This window comes from Garra rufa, chromosome 8, assembly GCF_049309525.1.
Source record: "Garra rufa chromosome 8, GarRuf1.0, whole genome shotgun sequence".
NCBI classification, from domain to species: Eukaryota; Metazoa; Chordata; class Actinopteri; order Cypriniformes; family Cyprinidae; genus Garra; species Garra rufa.
In genome coordinates, this window is record NC_133368.1 from 10,026,616 (window position 1) to 10,041,237 (window position 14,622).

The 14,622-nt window shown below is 39.7% G+C and overlaps 1 protein-coding gene across 1 annotated transcript; it reads right to left on the bottom strand.

The window, feature by feature from the left end:
• Window positions 1-543: 543 nt before the first annotated feature.
• On the bottom strand, window positions 544-12,934 carry LOC141340974 (nectin 1a-like). Its single transcript, XM_073846101.1, has 5 exons — window positions 12,782-12,934; window positions 11,633-11,944; window positions 3,590-3,698; window positions 2,293-2,441; window positions 544-1,233 (listed from the first exon to the last, which is right to left on the bottom strand). The coding sequence occupies exons 1-5, from the start codon at window positions 12,843-12,845 to the stop codon at window positions 1,199-1,201; spliced, it is 669 nt and encodes a 222-aa protein (XP_073702202.1). The 5' UTR covers window positions 12,846-12,934; the 3' UTR covers window positions 544-1,198.
• Between the last annotated feature and the right edge of the window lie 1,688 nt (window positions 12,935-14,622).

Here is a 14,622-nt window from a genome sequence, read left to right on the forward strand (position 1 = left end):
GGGCAAGGATGTCAGTTCGGTGGCAGGAAATATTGTAGGGCCCTCAAAATAAAACACAGGAGAGAATACTTAATCACTAACCCTTTGCCTGCTGGTCCCTGGTGCAAGTTTGTAGTTGTATTTGTTGACTAGTAATTGTGTAACATTAAAATAGCTCACCCTCAGCTTCCAAAGTTTTCAGCAGCCTGAAGTGCATGTTGTATTACGAGGGAGCCATAGCCACAGTTTACTTCAGCTGAATTTCGGCAGTACTGTACAGACTACTGAGCTGCAGCAAGGGCAGTTCTAACAGGGAAGTGAGAACACAATATGGTATTTCCTTCTCACAAACTACTTATCTCTCATGAGAAAGCATGAGAAAATGTTTGCTCAATGTGAAAAACTGCTCCATAGCAGGTTAGTTTCAAAATATATTTAGATCTATTAAATAATGACTGGAATTTGCTCTTGATTATCACATGGTGATTAGTTATTCATTATCCATGCTAACTGTTCTGTCACTGGTTGCGCAGACGAGCACAGAACACTATTTAGAGTCCCAGCTTCAGAGGAGACAAGACAGCAGTGGATTTATTAATTTATTTACTGTATATTATGCTGCTGCCACACAGATCTAATTTAAACATGCAATTTCTTCCCTAGCTTTTTACCTTCATGTTTTTAACATAAACTTGTATGTATTTGACAGTTTAATCACAATAAGACACGAAAGAGGACTGTTTAGTACTCACATGCCATGTGACGGCAGCTTTCTGTGTGCGCGCTTTGGTGGTGTGCGCTCAGAAAACCCTATATCAGAAGTTTACACTAATATGGTTTAAAACGCATGATTTCAGCACGAAAGACATGATAATCAAAACCAAACATGTTTTTTTGGCAGAGTATCTGAGGTATGAGCTGTAAAGGCACAACTATATTCTAGAAAAGGGGAGCTCATTGCATTTAAAGAGGCATGCATGAAAACAGTGTTTCTCTGCTTCTACCCAAACGCATTTTCAAAATGATACAACAAATGATCTGTGGGGTATTTTGAACTGAAACCTCACAGACACATTCTAAGGACACCTGAGACATATTACATATTGTAAAAAGAGGAATAATAGGTCACCTTTAAGATTTGGCTAATATAGAATTGCTTTGTTATATATATATATATATATATATATATATATGATAAATTACATCCAGTATAAAGGACTCAGAACTCAGAATGGTTGTCTTCTGGCTTTTGTCCTAGAAAACAGATAACACATGATAAAAGATGTAGTCTAAACAAACTCCTTTATCTTCCACATGCACATGCACACCAAAAAAATAGTAGGTTATTATCTAAGTAGGGGTGTAACGAGAAACTTATCTCACAAGAACGAGACGTGACGAAATTTAACTTTTTTTAAAGAAATCCTCAATGATGAAATATATAGGGGAAAATAGTATTTTATTCAACAAAAAATTACTTTATGAAATTAAACTTCTATTTTAATGAATTATATGCAGTAATAAACATGTAAACTAATGCTGCATGATTCTGGATAAATTGAAAAACTATTTTCTTTTATACATTGGAGATCTCCATTTTGAAGAAAAAAGGATTAGAAATCTAAACAAAATTACGTAATTTACTAGTGGTTCTGACATAATGTTCATTGCTTAAGTCTACATTTGAACAAAAAATTAAAAAAAGATTAAGGAGCCAGTGTCTCAAATAATAAAGGCTTGTTTCACTATTGGAATCTCTTGAATGTATGATTCAATGACAAATACTTTTTTAAACGTGCAGTTGTTGCCACCTCCTGGCGGAAGAGGACAAGCGTTACTCTACATACGTGTTAGAAGATAGCCTACTTTCGTTTTGATCGCTACTGTAGACAAGTGTTTATACCCAAACTATAAGCGTTTATCTCAGTACTTATGTTATTTAAATGTGTGTAACAAAGAAATAATGATTATTATGTGGTTAAAAAGACTGTTTGTGTTGCTTACTGAAACAACAGCAGTCAGAATGCAGATTTGAATGTCTTCAATAACTTTCACATCGTAAGTCACAGTGGAGCGCGTGAAACAGTTTTAATAGACATCGCTGAATCCTTGTCATTCATGAATAAGATTGCGTGGGTGTTTGAATAGAGATTGCGATATTTTAATGGTTAGTCATGCAGCTCTAATGTAAACACTGCAAAATGTTTTGCCATGATATCGTCACGTTCTCGCGAGACCAGTCAGATCTCGTCACACCCCTACATCTAAGTTAAAAATAAACTTTTTATTTTTGTAGTAAACCAAGGAATTCACCTTTTTGCCAGTAGAGTGAGCCGATTCCTTTGCCATACTCGTTTGAAGCCTCACAGATATACAGGCCGCTCAGGTCAGAGGTCAGTTTCAAGAAGTAAAGTTTATTTCCTTCTGCTTTAATGGCATCATTAGGGATAGTCTGGTGCGTGCTACTCCACGAACAAGAGAAAAGAATTAAAAAACAGACTGGCAAAAGACAGTGAAATACTAGGGTCTAAATTAGAAAACAAAACCAAAAAGTTTTTTTGCTAACTTTTTCCAAGTTGTTCTGTACATAAATGTTAATTTCACAGCAGTCATTTATTTACATTGCAGATGCGTTCTTCACAACCTAACTTAAATAATGCAAATATGTGACCATGGACCACAAAACCATAAGGGTAATTTTTTTTAAACTAAGATTTATACATCATCTGAAAGCTGAATAAAAAGGCTTTCTGTTGTATGATTTGTTAAAATAGGGCATATTTGGCCAAGATACAACTATTTTAAAAAACTGGAATCTGAGGGTGCAAAAAAATTCAAGTATTGAGGAAATCGCCTTTAAAGTTCTTAGCAATGCATATTATGAAATAAAAATTACGTTTTGATATATTTACAGCAGGAAATGTACAAAATATCTTCATGGAACATGATCATTACTTAATATCCTAATGCTTTTTGGCATAAAATAAAAATTGATCACTCTGGTTTCACAGTGTTTTGGCTATTGCTACAGATATACCCGTGTTACTTATGACTGGTTTTGAGGTCCGTGGTCACAAATTCTGTATGTCAGTTTGTGAAGAACGCATCTGCAAACCAAATAAAAGCAAATGAACTTCAATACATTGACCTTGCTGTTGATAGGTCACTCTCAGCATTGCTTCAAGGAAGCAAACTATGCAAATCACCAGGCAGTTGAGTTGTGCTGCTTTTACTTTCTAATAACAGATCCAGTAAAATCCAAATGTTTGGATACAATTCTTTTCCCTATTGAACCACTTCCTGTTTGCGTCTATGTTGCTTTATTCATTGTCATGCATTACACATTAGGGATGCTCAAGGATCTGCAGTTGTTACATCTTACTGAATCTGCAAGTTGTTAGTAATTAAAAATGTATGGATCATCCAGATAATGACACACAATACTATAAATCAAGTGTATGTAAAATATTGAACTGGTTTTAAGTGCACGTTCAGTCATTGTTTTTTTTTTCTAGACAAAATGCACTTTTTATGATCCTTCTTTTTATGAACATACAGGACTTTTTTTACTAATTTTTTTTTTTTTTTTTTTTAATGATTGTTTTCATACCTGTGCCATCTGAAATGTGTAGCTTCAGGATTGGCATCTGCCTCACACTGATACACCTCAGCATTAGAGCCATTCTTGAAAGGGGTAACAAATACCAGCTGAGGTGGATCTTTAAAACATAGAAACACAAACATTTGACCTCAAGGATACCACATATATGCTAATTACAATCCAACTAAACAAATTCAGATGGCTTACGAACTATGAAATTACATATAAAGATATGTAAGTATAATACATTTTATTTAATTGTAAATAACAATCAGTGATGTGTCTGCAAATGTTTTCATTTAAATTATATAATTTCTTCCTAAGAACTCTTTTTTGTATGCTAAAGTGTACTTCTTTTTCACAACACTGTAACGAATTTCTGTAGTTTTCACAGCATTATTACTGTAAATAGAACAAATCCTTACTGTGGAATATGTATACAGTATGTTGCTGTAGATCGGCAATGCATCATGGGTAAAAATACAACCGCGGGAAATTCCACAGTAAAATTATATTTTCCTGTGAATCATTGTACAGTAGTTGTGATCGGAATTTTTCTCTCAGCGGGATTAACGATGTAATGGGCGTATTTTTTCCAATTTGACCTCAGAAAGGTAAAGTTGCTCTTTATTTTTCCATATTTTTTGTCATTATTGTTATATTTACAGTTTTCACTCGAGACTTTATGCGTCTTTAACTTTCAGAGAGCGTGAGAGAATCGACCGTGAGAGGGAGCGGTTGAACCGGGCGGACATCCACATTAACCGGTAAGTGTTTGCTTATTATTGCAAAAAGCATTAAATTTTGATATATTTTCAGGCATGGCAACATTTTATTGCTAAAGTCATTATTTCGGTAAAGATCTGACATGGCTGTATAAATTTAATCTGGAAGCGTGTCTGTGGATTAGCCGTTTGAAGCCACATGTGTTTTTCTCTTGCTAGATACTGCGCGATGGATATTGCTTTAAAAAGGACGAAATGCAGAAACAGGTAGTAAGGCGTTAAAACTGCACGACATTTTTCATAGGAATATGTGTTTTTTTACTCGAGCTGCGTCAGTCCTCATATATCAGTTAAAATGGCTTCGCGCCACAAACTAAACGCCATCCGTTCTCAGCAAAACTGCGTCACTCAGGACTAAAGGCGAAACTGCCTCAGGCTCAGACTAAAAGACATCAGATCTCGTAAGACTCCGTCTATCAAATAATTAATGTTTGATATTTAATGGTTACATGTTAGTACCATATCAGCTGTCACAATGCATCGATTGTTTTTCGGATATTATAATACATTACAATACAGGGCTCGCAAAATCGCTAGCCCAATGTCTCGGGGCTACTGTGTTTTCCAGTCGGGCTAAGTTACTAAGAAGAGGGCTCCTGCAGGTCCTTAAAAACTCCTCAATTCAGTTCACATTTAAGACCGTACAAAGTTTGTAATACGTTAAACAGTATAAGAAAAGTCTTAATTATAATTTTATAAGGTCTTTTACAGTTAGGGACAAAAAGACAAGAATCGCGATTGGGCTGGATTAAACTTCAAAAGGCAATGATATATGCGTGCTGCATGTTTCAAAGTCAAAATGCAGCACAGATGTCTTTATATGAATGTATCTGAAGGGAACCCACTGTCCTCAGAATTGTGTCGATGGCATTTTCATTTAATCTTAAACCTAAACCTTAAATTAAACATTATCCCCCGGTTTCGCAGACAAGGCTTAAGCCTAGTCCTAGACTAAAATGTAAGTCTGAGCTGTTTCAACTGAAACAAAATCCCACTGATTGATCTTAAAATATATCCGTGCCTTTGTTTTGTCTCAAGATGCTCACCAGTAATGTTTTTTTCTAAGCATGTTTATAAAAATTACTTAAATATCCTAATTGAACTATCTGCTAATCCTGGCTTAGTCTAAGCCCTGTCTGTGAAACCGGGCCATAATGCCTGATAAAACGGCGGTGCTGCTTTGTGTTCAGCCGTTACTAGGGAAACCGTAATATTTCAGCGCTCCTAAGGGGCCGTTCACATGTAGCGTCTTTTGCGCGCTCAAGTTCGTTATTTCAAATGGAGATGCGCGGCTTGCGTGCGCATAATGGAAGCGACGCGATGTGCGTTGCGACACGCTCGTTTTTCCAGGCGCGTCCGCGCCGCATCGAGATAAAAACATCTCAACTTTTCAGAATGCCGCAAGCGCACCGCAGGTCATGTGACATGAACCAACCAATCAGCTTCCTCACGTTTTTCCGTTACGTTGAAACCTCAGCAGAAACATGGAGCAGCTCATCATTGTGGTCCAGGGATTTCCTGAACTTTATGATTTGTCAAGCCCCCATTATTTTGATGCTAATAGAAGAAACAATGCATGGAGACGCATAGGTTTGGAGCTAGAGCGCAGCTGATGGTTGCTTAGAAACGGCAGACGCTTCCGGAGCGCAAGTGCCCGAGCGCTTTGTTGACAAGGAAGAAAGCGGCGCGCCTAGCGTTTTCCACGCGTTTTTAGGCGCGACATGTGAACGGCCCCTAAAGCGCCCCCTCCTGACAGAATTAATTTTTATTTCCAATACATTTTTTCAGCTGTTTATGGTCAAATTATTAGTTATTGACCCATGTTTTTATGCAGAAAACACATAGAGTTGTAAATGTGAAGAGTTAATGTGCCTTCTAAATATCTAAACAATTAAGACATATATGAAAATTAAATAAATATATGAAATTATATACTTGATTTATCTCTTTTAATGGTATAAAGGCTGAAATACCGTTGTATAAGAATTTTTTTTGTGAAAACCTTTATCTGAACTGTATGTCATTTTATGGCTTAATATGTTACCGTACGTTGTCCAACCCCACTCATACTGTGTTTATTTTACTTGTGCAGCTCTAAAAATAATCATAAATTGCCAATAAATTAATATTTAAAAAATTCTGCAGATACCCTGTAAATAGTGAAATAAAATTGCTTCCTTGATATTTGTTGAAATTTGTGTACTGAAAATATTTTTGATGATATGTAGACCCCTATCTGATTTTCTATATTTTAAAATATAATGAAGCTGTTAGTTTTGCTTATGAACTTCCACATTAATAACATTTTTTTTTTTTTATTTACTGCAGGAAAGAAGATGACAATGATGACAGCTCATGTCCATCTCAGGAAAGAAATAAGGATTCATGCTGAACGTCACATGCAGAAACCAGAATTATTGCATCTCATTTTTGGTCTTCTGTTTGCACTTGTTACATATAGAGCTGTTTTACTTAAAATACTTTGATGAAAAGATACCAAAATATAAGCTTAATTGATGTCTGTAATACATGAAGTATATATAGTGGTGGCCAAAATGATTAGAACACTAATGTTTTTACCAGCTAAACATGGGTTTAAGTCAGTTATTTCTATTTTTTGCTGTAGTGTAAGTAGGAAATATCAGTTTACATTTCCAAACATTCATTTTTGCCCTTAATTGTAATAATCCAGTGGAATTTCTGTGAGATTTCAGCTAGTGAAAATACCAGTGTTCTAATAGTTTTGGCCACCACTGTATAAATGTTAATTGTTTGTTAATTGTTTATTTTCACTGATATTAGAAAATTATATCAAAAACACTTTGCCAAGTTAGCTTCTTAACTCAAAATAAAATCAATTGATATTGCTGTTATTTCATAATGCTGTTAAAACTTTCTCTGACAAGCGGCAGTAATGAAAACTATTTTCTGGTTTGTCATGTAATGTTTGATGTGTTACATGTCTCCTTATGTTTCATGTCTTTTGCCTTTATGTTTGCACTGTTCTGATTTGGTTTCTCCCTCTGTCTTCCCCCGTCTGTTTGTAATCATTTGGTTTAGTCCTTGTTTATTCATTATCTGTATCACCTGTGTTTCTTGATTAGTTTGCTTTATAAGTCAGTCTCTGTTTTCAGTCCTTTGTCGGTCATTTATTGAGTTTTGTACGTGTGTGGATATTCCCTGTGTTATCTCCTGACGATCAAGATTAAAAGTTTATATTATTTCAATTATCATCACGTCTCATCTTACCAGCATGGATTCCCGTAACAGAATGACCGACAGAAACCGTAGTGCTGAGGAACGGCTGTGGAGCTTGAGGCAGAGCGGTCGGGAAATGGAGCGGTATGTAGAGGATTTCCTTGAGCTTTACCATCAGGTGAGCTGGTCCGACGCCTCCTTCGGCTTTGTGTTTCTGTTGGGGTTGGACGAAGAAACTATTCGTTGCGAACACCCAGCGATCCTCCAGAGCTCCATAGCCTTCCTCAGCCCAATACCGCTGGCCACAGTTCCTGATCTCCCGGCCGAGATGGCCACAGTTCGAGATTTCCCGGAGATGGCCAGCGTTCTTGATTTCCCGGCCGAGATGGCCGCAGTTCCTGAGTTCCCAGCCGAGATGGCCACATTTCCTGATTTCCCGGCCGAGATGGCCGCAGTTCCTGATTTCCTGGCCGAGAGGGCCGCCGTACCTGAATCACCAACAAAGGAGGAGATTACAGACATTATGGATATGGCTCTCTCTATGGAGTTCACGGCCCCAATCCTCTCTCCTGAAACCCTGCTGGTTCCGCCCAGTCCTCCGTTGACTGCGCCGCCCGAGCGCCCTCCAGTGACTGCGCCGCCCGAGCGCCCTCCAGTGACTGCGCCGCCCGAGCGCCCTCCAGTGACTGCGCCGCCAGAGCGCCATCCAGTGACCGCTCGCCCAGAGCTAGCTCCTTCAGTGTCTCCGCTGGAGACGCCCAGCCCTCCTGAATCTCCGCTGGGGTCGTCCAGCCGTCCAGAGCCCGCTCCTCAAGAGCGCCGTCCAGAACCCGCTCCTCAAGAGCGCCGTCCAGAGCCCGCTCCTCCAGAGTGCCGTCCAGAGTCTCAGCTGGTCTCGTCCTGCTGTCCAGAGTCTCAGCTGGTCACGTCCTGCCGTCCAGAGCCTCAGCTGATCCCGTCCAGTCTTCCAGAGCCTCAGCTGGTCCTGTTCAGCCGTCCAGAACCTTCGCTGATCCCATCCAGCTGTCCAGAGCCTTCGCTGGGCCAGTCCAGCTGTCCAGAGCCTTCACTGGTTACACCCAGTCTGCCAGAGCCTCCGCTGGTTACGTCCAACCCTCCAGAGCCTCCGCTGGTCCAACCCAGCCTTCCAGAGCCTCCCCCCTATGAACCTCTAAATTCCCCAAAGAAAATTTTGGGGGGGGGGGCTACATACCCCTAGCCAATGTGGCCGGGCTGAGGCCAAGGCCACGGGGGCTGTCCAGCCATGGCTCATTGAACTGTCTGCACGGCCATGGCTTCCCGACCCGCCATGGCATTATGAACTGTCTGTCCAGCCATGGCCTCCTGACCCACCATGGCCACCTGAACTGCCTGTCCAGCCATGGCCTCCGGACCCACCATGGCCACCTGAACTGCCTGTCCGGCCATGGCCTCCGGACCCACCATGGCCACCTGAACTGCCTGTCCGGCCATGGCCTCCGGACCCACCATGGCCACCTGAACTGCCTGTCCGGCCATGGCCTCCTGACCCACCATGGCTAACAGAACTGTCTGTCAGGCCATGGACTCCTGATCTCCCCGACCCGCCATGGCTCCCTGATCCGCCCTGGAGGCCTTCCCAACCCAGTAAGGTCCTGTCCCGTAACGGCCTCCAGGGCGCCCGCCCGCCCTCCCTCCCCAGTGTTTCCGTCACGGCGCGAGACGCGCCTACCGGGAGGGGGAGGTAATGTTACATGTCTCCTTATGTTTCATGTCTTTTGCCTTTATGTTTGCACTGTTCTGGTTTGGTTTCTCCCTCTGTCTTCCCCCGTCTGTTTGTAATCATTTGGTTTAGTCCTTGTTTATTCATTATCTGTATCAACTGTGTTTCTTGATTAGTTTGCTTTATAAGTCAGTCTCTGTTTTCAGTCCTTTGTTGGTCATTTATTGAGTTTTGTACGTGTGGATATTCCCTGTGTTATCTCCTGACGATCAAGATTAAAAGTTTATATTTCAATTATCATCACGTCTCATCTTACCAGCACAGATTCCCGTAACATGATGTATACCCTGTAATGGAGCTAAAGATTTTATAGTTAGAATCTATACATTTGTAGGTTTAGGCAAAGTAAAAAAAGTTTACACACTAAAAAATACAAAATTTAAATGTATACTATGCTATTTTATGTGTTTTCACAATTTAGTTACGGTACTGTGATATTCACTGTATAAATATTACAGTAGTACAATGAGTTACTGTGATTAAACTTACAGTCAGCATACTGTGGAATATATTACAGCAACTTACTTGCCAATTGCTGCCAGCAAGTTGCTGTAAATTTCACAGTAATCTTGTTACAGTGAAGTATATAGTTAAAGGAACACTCCACTTTTTTGGAAATAGGCTCATTCTCCAACTCCCCCTGAGTTAATAAGTTGAGTTTTACCGTTTTGAAATCCATGCAGCCGTTCTCCTGTTCTGGCGATATCACTTTTAGCATAGCTTAGCATAGATCATTGAATCCTATTAGACCAATAGCATCACGTTCAAAAATGACCAACGAGTTTTGATATTTGTCATATTTAAAACTTGACTCTTCTGTAGTTATATCGTGTACTAAGACCAGTGGAAATGCAAAGCTTAAATTTTCTAGGCTGATAAGATTAGGAACTACACTCCCATTCCGGCGTAATAGTCAAGGAAGTTTGCTGCCGTAATAAGGCTGAAGCAGGAGCAGTAATACCACGCAGCACATGTGCAAATGCTAAACTAGCTGGGAACTCATTTCTGATAATACTCTGCCTGCTTCTGCTTAGTACACGATATAACTACAGAAGAGTCAAGTTTTAAATACAACAAATATATAAACTCGTTGGTCATTTTTGAACGCGATGCTATTGGTCTAATAGGATTCGGGCGGGGGGGGGGGGGGGGGGGGTGGGTTGTTGGAGAATGAGCCTATTTCCAAAAAAAGTGGAGTGTTCCTTTAAAGGGGTCATTGGATGCAAAACTACTTTTACATGTTGTTTGAAAATTAATGTGTGTTGGCAGTTTGTGTACACAACCACCCTACAATGATAAAAATACACCCAGTGGTATTTTTTTAATCTTTAAAAGTAATATCCTCTTTTTAAAATCAGGTAATTCTCAGCTTCTTGTCATTGTGACGAAACACAGTTGATTGACATGAGCATCTTACCCTAGGCCCGCCCTCACCGAGCTGAAACAGTCGATAGGATTGCCATTGTGACTTAAGTGCAGAGGAAGACTCTAATTAAGCGATTAAGGTGTTCGGTTGTTGGATGTAATAATGAACATAGCAGTCGTCATTTACTCCCGACATCTGAGCCGCTTAAGAGGCAGAGGACAACGTTACTTTCATTTTTAAAAAGAAAGCACCGATCCTGATCTACATATGCATCTATGTTTGTGTGAATCATTCGTGAAGCAGCTTCACCCACAGCAGAAGTGAGTTTAAGGGTGTTTTAGGCATCTTTGCAAATGGCCTTTCCTAATAATGTGCTTGTTGGCAAGTTTTGCCGATAAACATGGCTAAAGTAAACATTACGGCTTGTAATTCCTCAGCAGGGAGGGGCGGGATGAGCAGAGCTCATTTGCATTTAAAGGGCCCATGTGATAAAATGAGCTGATATTTTGCAGAGCTGATTTTGACAAGGTAAAAGGGTGTTTTTTACACTACTGTTGAGAATTCTTAACCAAAGCATATTAGAGACTTTCATTAAGACCCTAAAGAATCATACGAACTTGTGGAAAATGGGCATCCGATGACCCCTTTAATGAATAAGTGGGATTCCACTGTCACACTAAAAACTAATACAAGTATTTTTGCTTATATTTAGTAGGCACCTTTATCCGAAGTGCCTCTGTTTGTGGTTATGGATCAATGGAAAATAAGTGTTGTCATTTTTATAGCACTTCCCGTTTAATTACCAATTACCGTCAACAAGCTGAAGCAGGAAGTGGCCTTTAAATAACAGAGAACCTGCTAAAACCCTGATACACTTTCACAATCAGATGTCTAAGGGTGTGAAGTGTTTGGGTTTTCTTATAAAGGTGCATGCCACTTACAGTGCACAAGTATCTTGTGATCAATTTCCAGTTTCTCCTTGATGGCAGCATGTCTGATCACACACTGGACAAGTTGCTGATTCATCTGTGCAGTTGGAGTGGCAATCAGACTGCTTTTGACTGTGAACGTCCCGTCCAGATGTTTCACAGTGTTGGTTGATACCTTCACAGAATCTGATAAAGTACCCAAATTCCATGACACCTCAGCAGCAGGCTTCGTTTTGGAAGTTGTGCAAGTCGCCAGGGTAACCTTGAGACGTCCAGCAACAGGGATGGCATCCACAGTCACACTCACATTCACAGGGCTTGTGGCTGGTGACCATAAATAACAAGATCAGTCAGTCATACGTTTCAAGGGGACACAAATAATGCAGCCAAAATTGTACTTGTAAGGACAGATATGATTACACAGCATGTGTACAGAGCATGGAGAAGTGTCTAAATATGAGTTCGGTTCATAGGTTCACCACCCGGTCATATTATAATTATTAAATTATTTTGCCTTGTCCACATATTTTAGGTTTGGTCTGGGACTGAGGACTCATTTAGATAACCGCAGCAAGCCCACTGATCTCTTAACATAATATTAAAGGTGCCACAGAATGCACTTTACCCGATGTTTAAATTGAATAAAATAGCCTTGACAGCCTATGTACACCTACACATGAAGAACTTTGCTCTCTCCCACCGGACTGTCTTCTTTTTTTAATTTAGCCTACTGTCTTCTCTTTTAATGTAACAACTGGATAATTTGTATTAACAAGCATCCACGCCCTTAGTGCCCCATAGCTACGCATCAAACGGAAACTAAACGATATCAGAGGGAATAAACGCATTAAGCAAAGTCGTAACTACACAATATAATTTCGGTCTGGTTGCATTCAATTAAAGCAGAATATGATTTTACTTTATAGAAATTAACGTTTAGAAAAGTGGTGTTGATACTGAGAATGCAGTAGGTAGGCTAACCTGTTTGTATACTTAAATCTTATTCAAAGTATCTTACCTACACTTTTAACCTGTCACCATATAACATAGCTATCACTTTGGCTAACCCTATTTATAATTTTTTTTTTTTTTTTTTGCATTTCTATCAATGTTTACCACGAATATTGAATCAAATATGTTCTAAAGAGGTAAATCGCTTACCTTCAGTCCCACTGCTGAGAAGAAAATAAACAACAGCTATCGTAATGAAGTGACGGGAAAACATGTCTATACATGAGCCTCATCTGCGGTCTCTGAGTAAAGACACTTCCGTCACCTCTTGCGCTTGTTTGTTTTTCTCCAGTGCCACTGAACGATTCAAAAGAGCCACTTACATTAATGAAACACACACACACACACACACACACACACACACACACACACACACACACACACACACACACACACACACACACACACACAGAGAGAGACCACTTACATTAATCACACACACACACACACACACACACACACACACACACACACACACACACACACACACACACACACACACACACACACACACACACACACACACACACACACACACACACACACACACACACACACACACACACACACAGAGAGAGAGAGAGAGAGAGAGAGACTCAAAAATTACAAAAAACTATTGTGGAACAAAAGAGAAAATTATTTTAAAACCAAAATTGATGAAATTGATAAATCAATAGACCAAAACAATTTCTGGAATCTATATTAAAAAAAAACTTGAAAAGCCCAAATTAGAGATCTCACTTCAAAATGGCACTATTTGGAAATCTTATTTTGAAAATCTTTACAAAAAAAATTGAACCAGATGATCTCAACCTGCCTCAGAGTAAAATAAAAGAACAACTAGAAGACATGAAGAAAACAATTCAAAAATATCAAAACCCACTGGATACATTCGTAACAATATCTGAAATAATGGAACATATAAAAAATCTTAAACTAAAGAAAGCATGTGGGCAAGATAATATTAGCAATGAAATGCTTAAACTCAGCAGTCCCAACATGATTAAAGCTCTAGCCAAATTATTCAATCTGGTTTTGTGGTCTGGTGACTTCCCTGAGATCTGGTCTGAAGGACTGATCACACCTATATATAAAAAAGGAGATAAATTTGATCCTAGTAATTACCGTGGCATTTGTGTAGGCAGTAACCTAGCAAAGCTTTTTTGCAATATAATAAACGGCCGCATAGTAACATTCCTTACAAAACACAACATCCTAAATAAATCACAAATTGGCTTTTTACCAAAACACCGAACGTCTGACCACATCTATTCTCTCCACACTCTAGTTGACAAAAATCTAAAAGGCAAACAAAGAAAAATATTTACATGTTTTGTTGATTTAAAAAAAACTTTCGACACTATCTGGCATGATGGATTACTATACAAATTATTACAAATTGGCATTGGTGGAAAAACATTCAAAGTTATACAATCAATATATAAAAACAGTAAACGTGCGGTTAAAATTGGCAATCTTAGAAGTGAGTTCTTCCAGCAGGGTCGTGGAGTGAGGCAGGGATGCAGTCTGAGCCCAACCCTGTTTAACATCTACATTAACGAGCTGGCAGAAGCTCTAGACCGCTCTGACGAAATCCCAGGCCTCACTCTACACGACTCTGAAATAAAATGCCTTCTGTATGCGGACGACCTGGTCCTGCTGTCTCCTACAGCTGAGGGTCTCCAGTGCAGCCTGGCCCTTCTGGAACAGTACTGTGAGGAATGGGCATTGACAGTAAACCTGGACAAAACCAGAGTCATGGTGTTTCAAAAGAAGGCCAGGTCTCAGGGAAACAGACACCAGTTCTATTACGGAGGGGAAGTCCTAGAGCACAGCACCAGCTACACTTACCTGGGTATTGAGATCTCAGCATCAGGGGGCTTCAGTCTGGCTGTGAAGGCCTTGCATGAGAAGGCCAGGAGGGCATTTTATGCCATAAAATCACGATTTGGACAATTAAAACTACCAGTTAGAACATTGATTAAATTATA

Excerpts from the sequence above, each read along its gene's own strand:
- LOC141340974 (XM_073846101.1), bottom strand. The coding sequence starts at position 12,845 with ATGTTTTCCCGTCACTTCATTACGATAGCTGTTGTTTATTTTCTTCTC. Across the intron at positions 3,699-11,632 it reads TCACAAGATACTTGTGCACT|ATCCACCTCAGCTGGTATTT; the intron begins GTAAGTGGCATG and ends TATGTTTTAAAG. Across the intron at positions 2,442-3,589 it reads ACACATTTCAGATGGCACAG|CACGCACCAGACTATCCCTA; the intron begins GTATGAAAACAA and ends TTCGTGGAGTAG.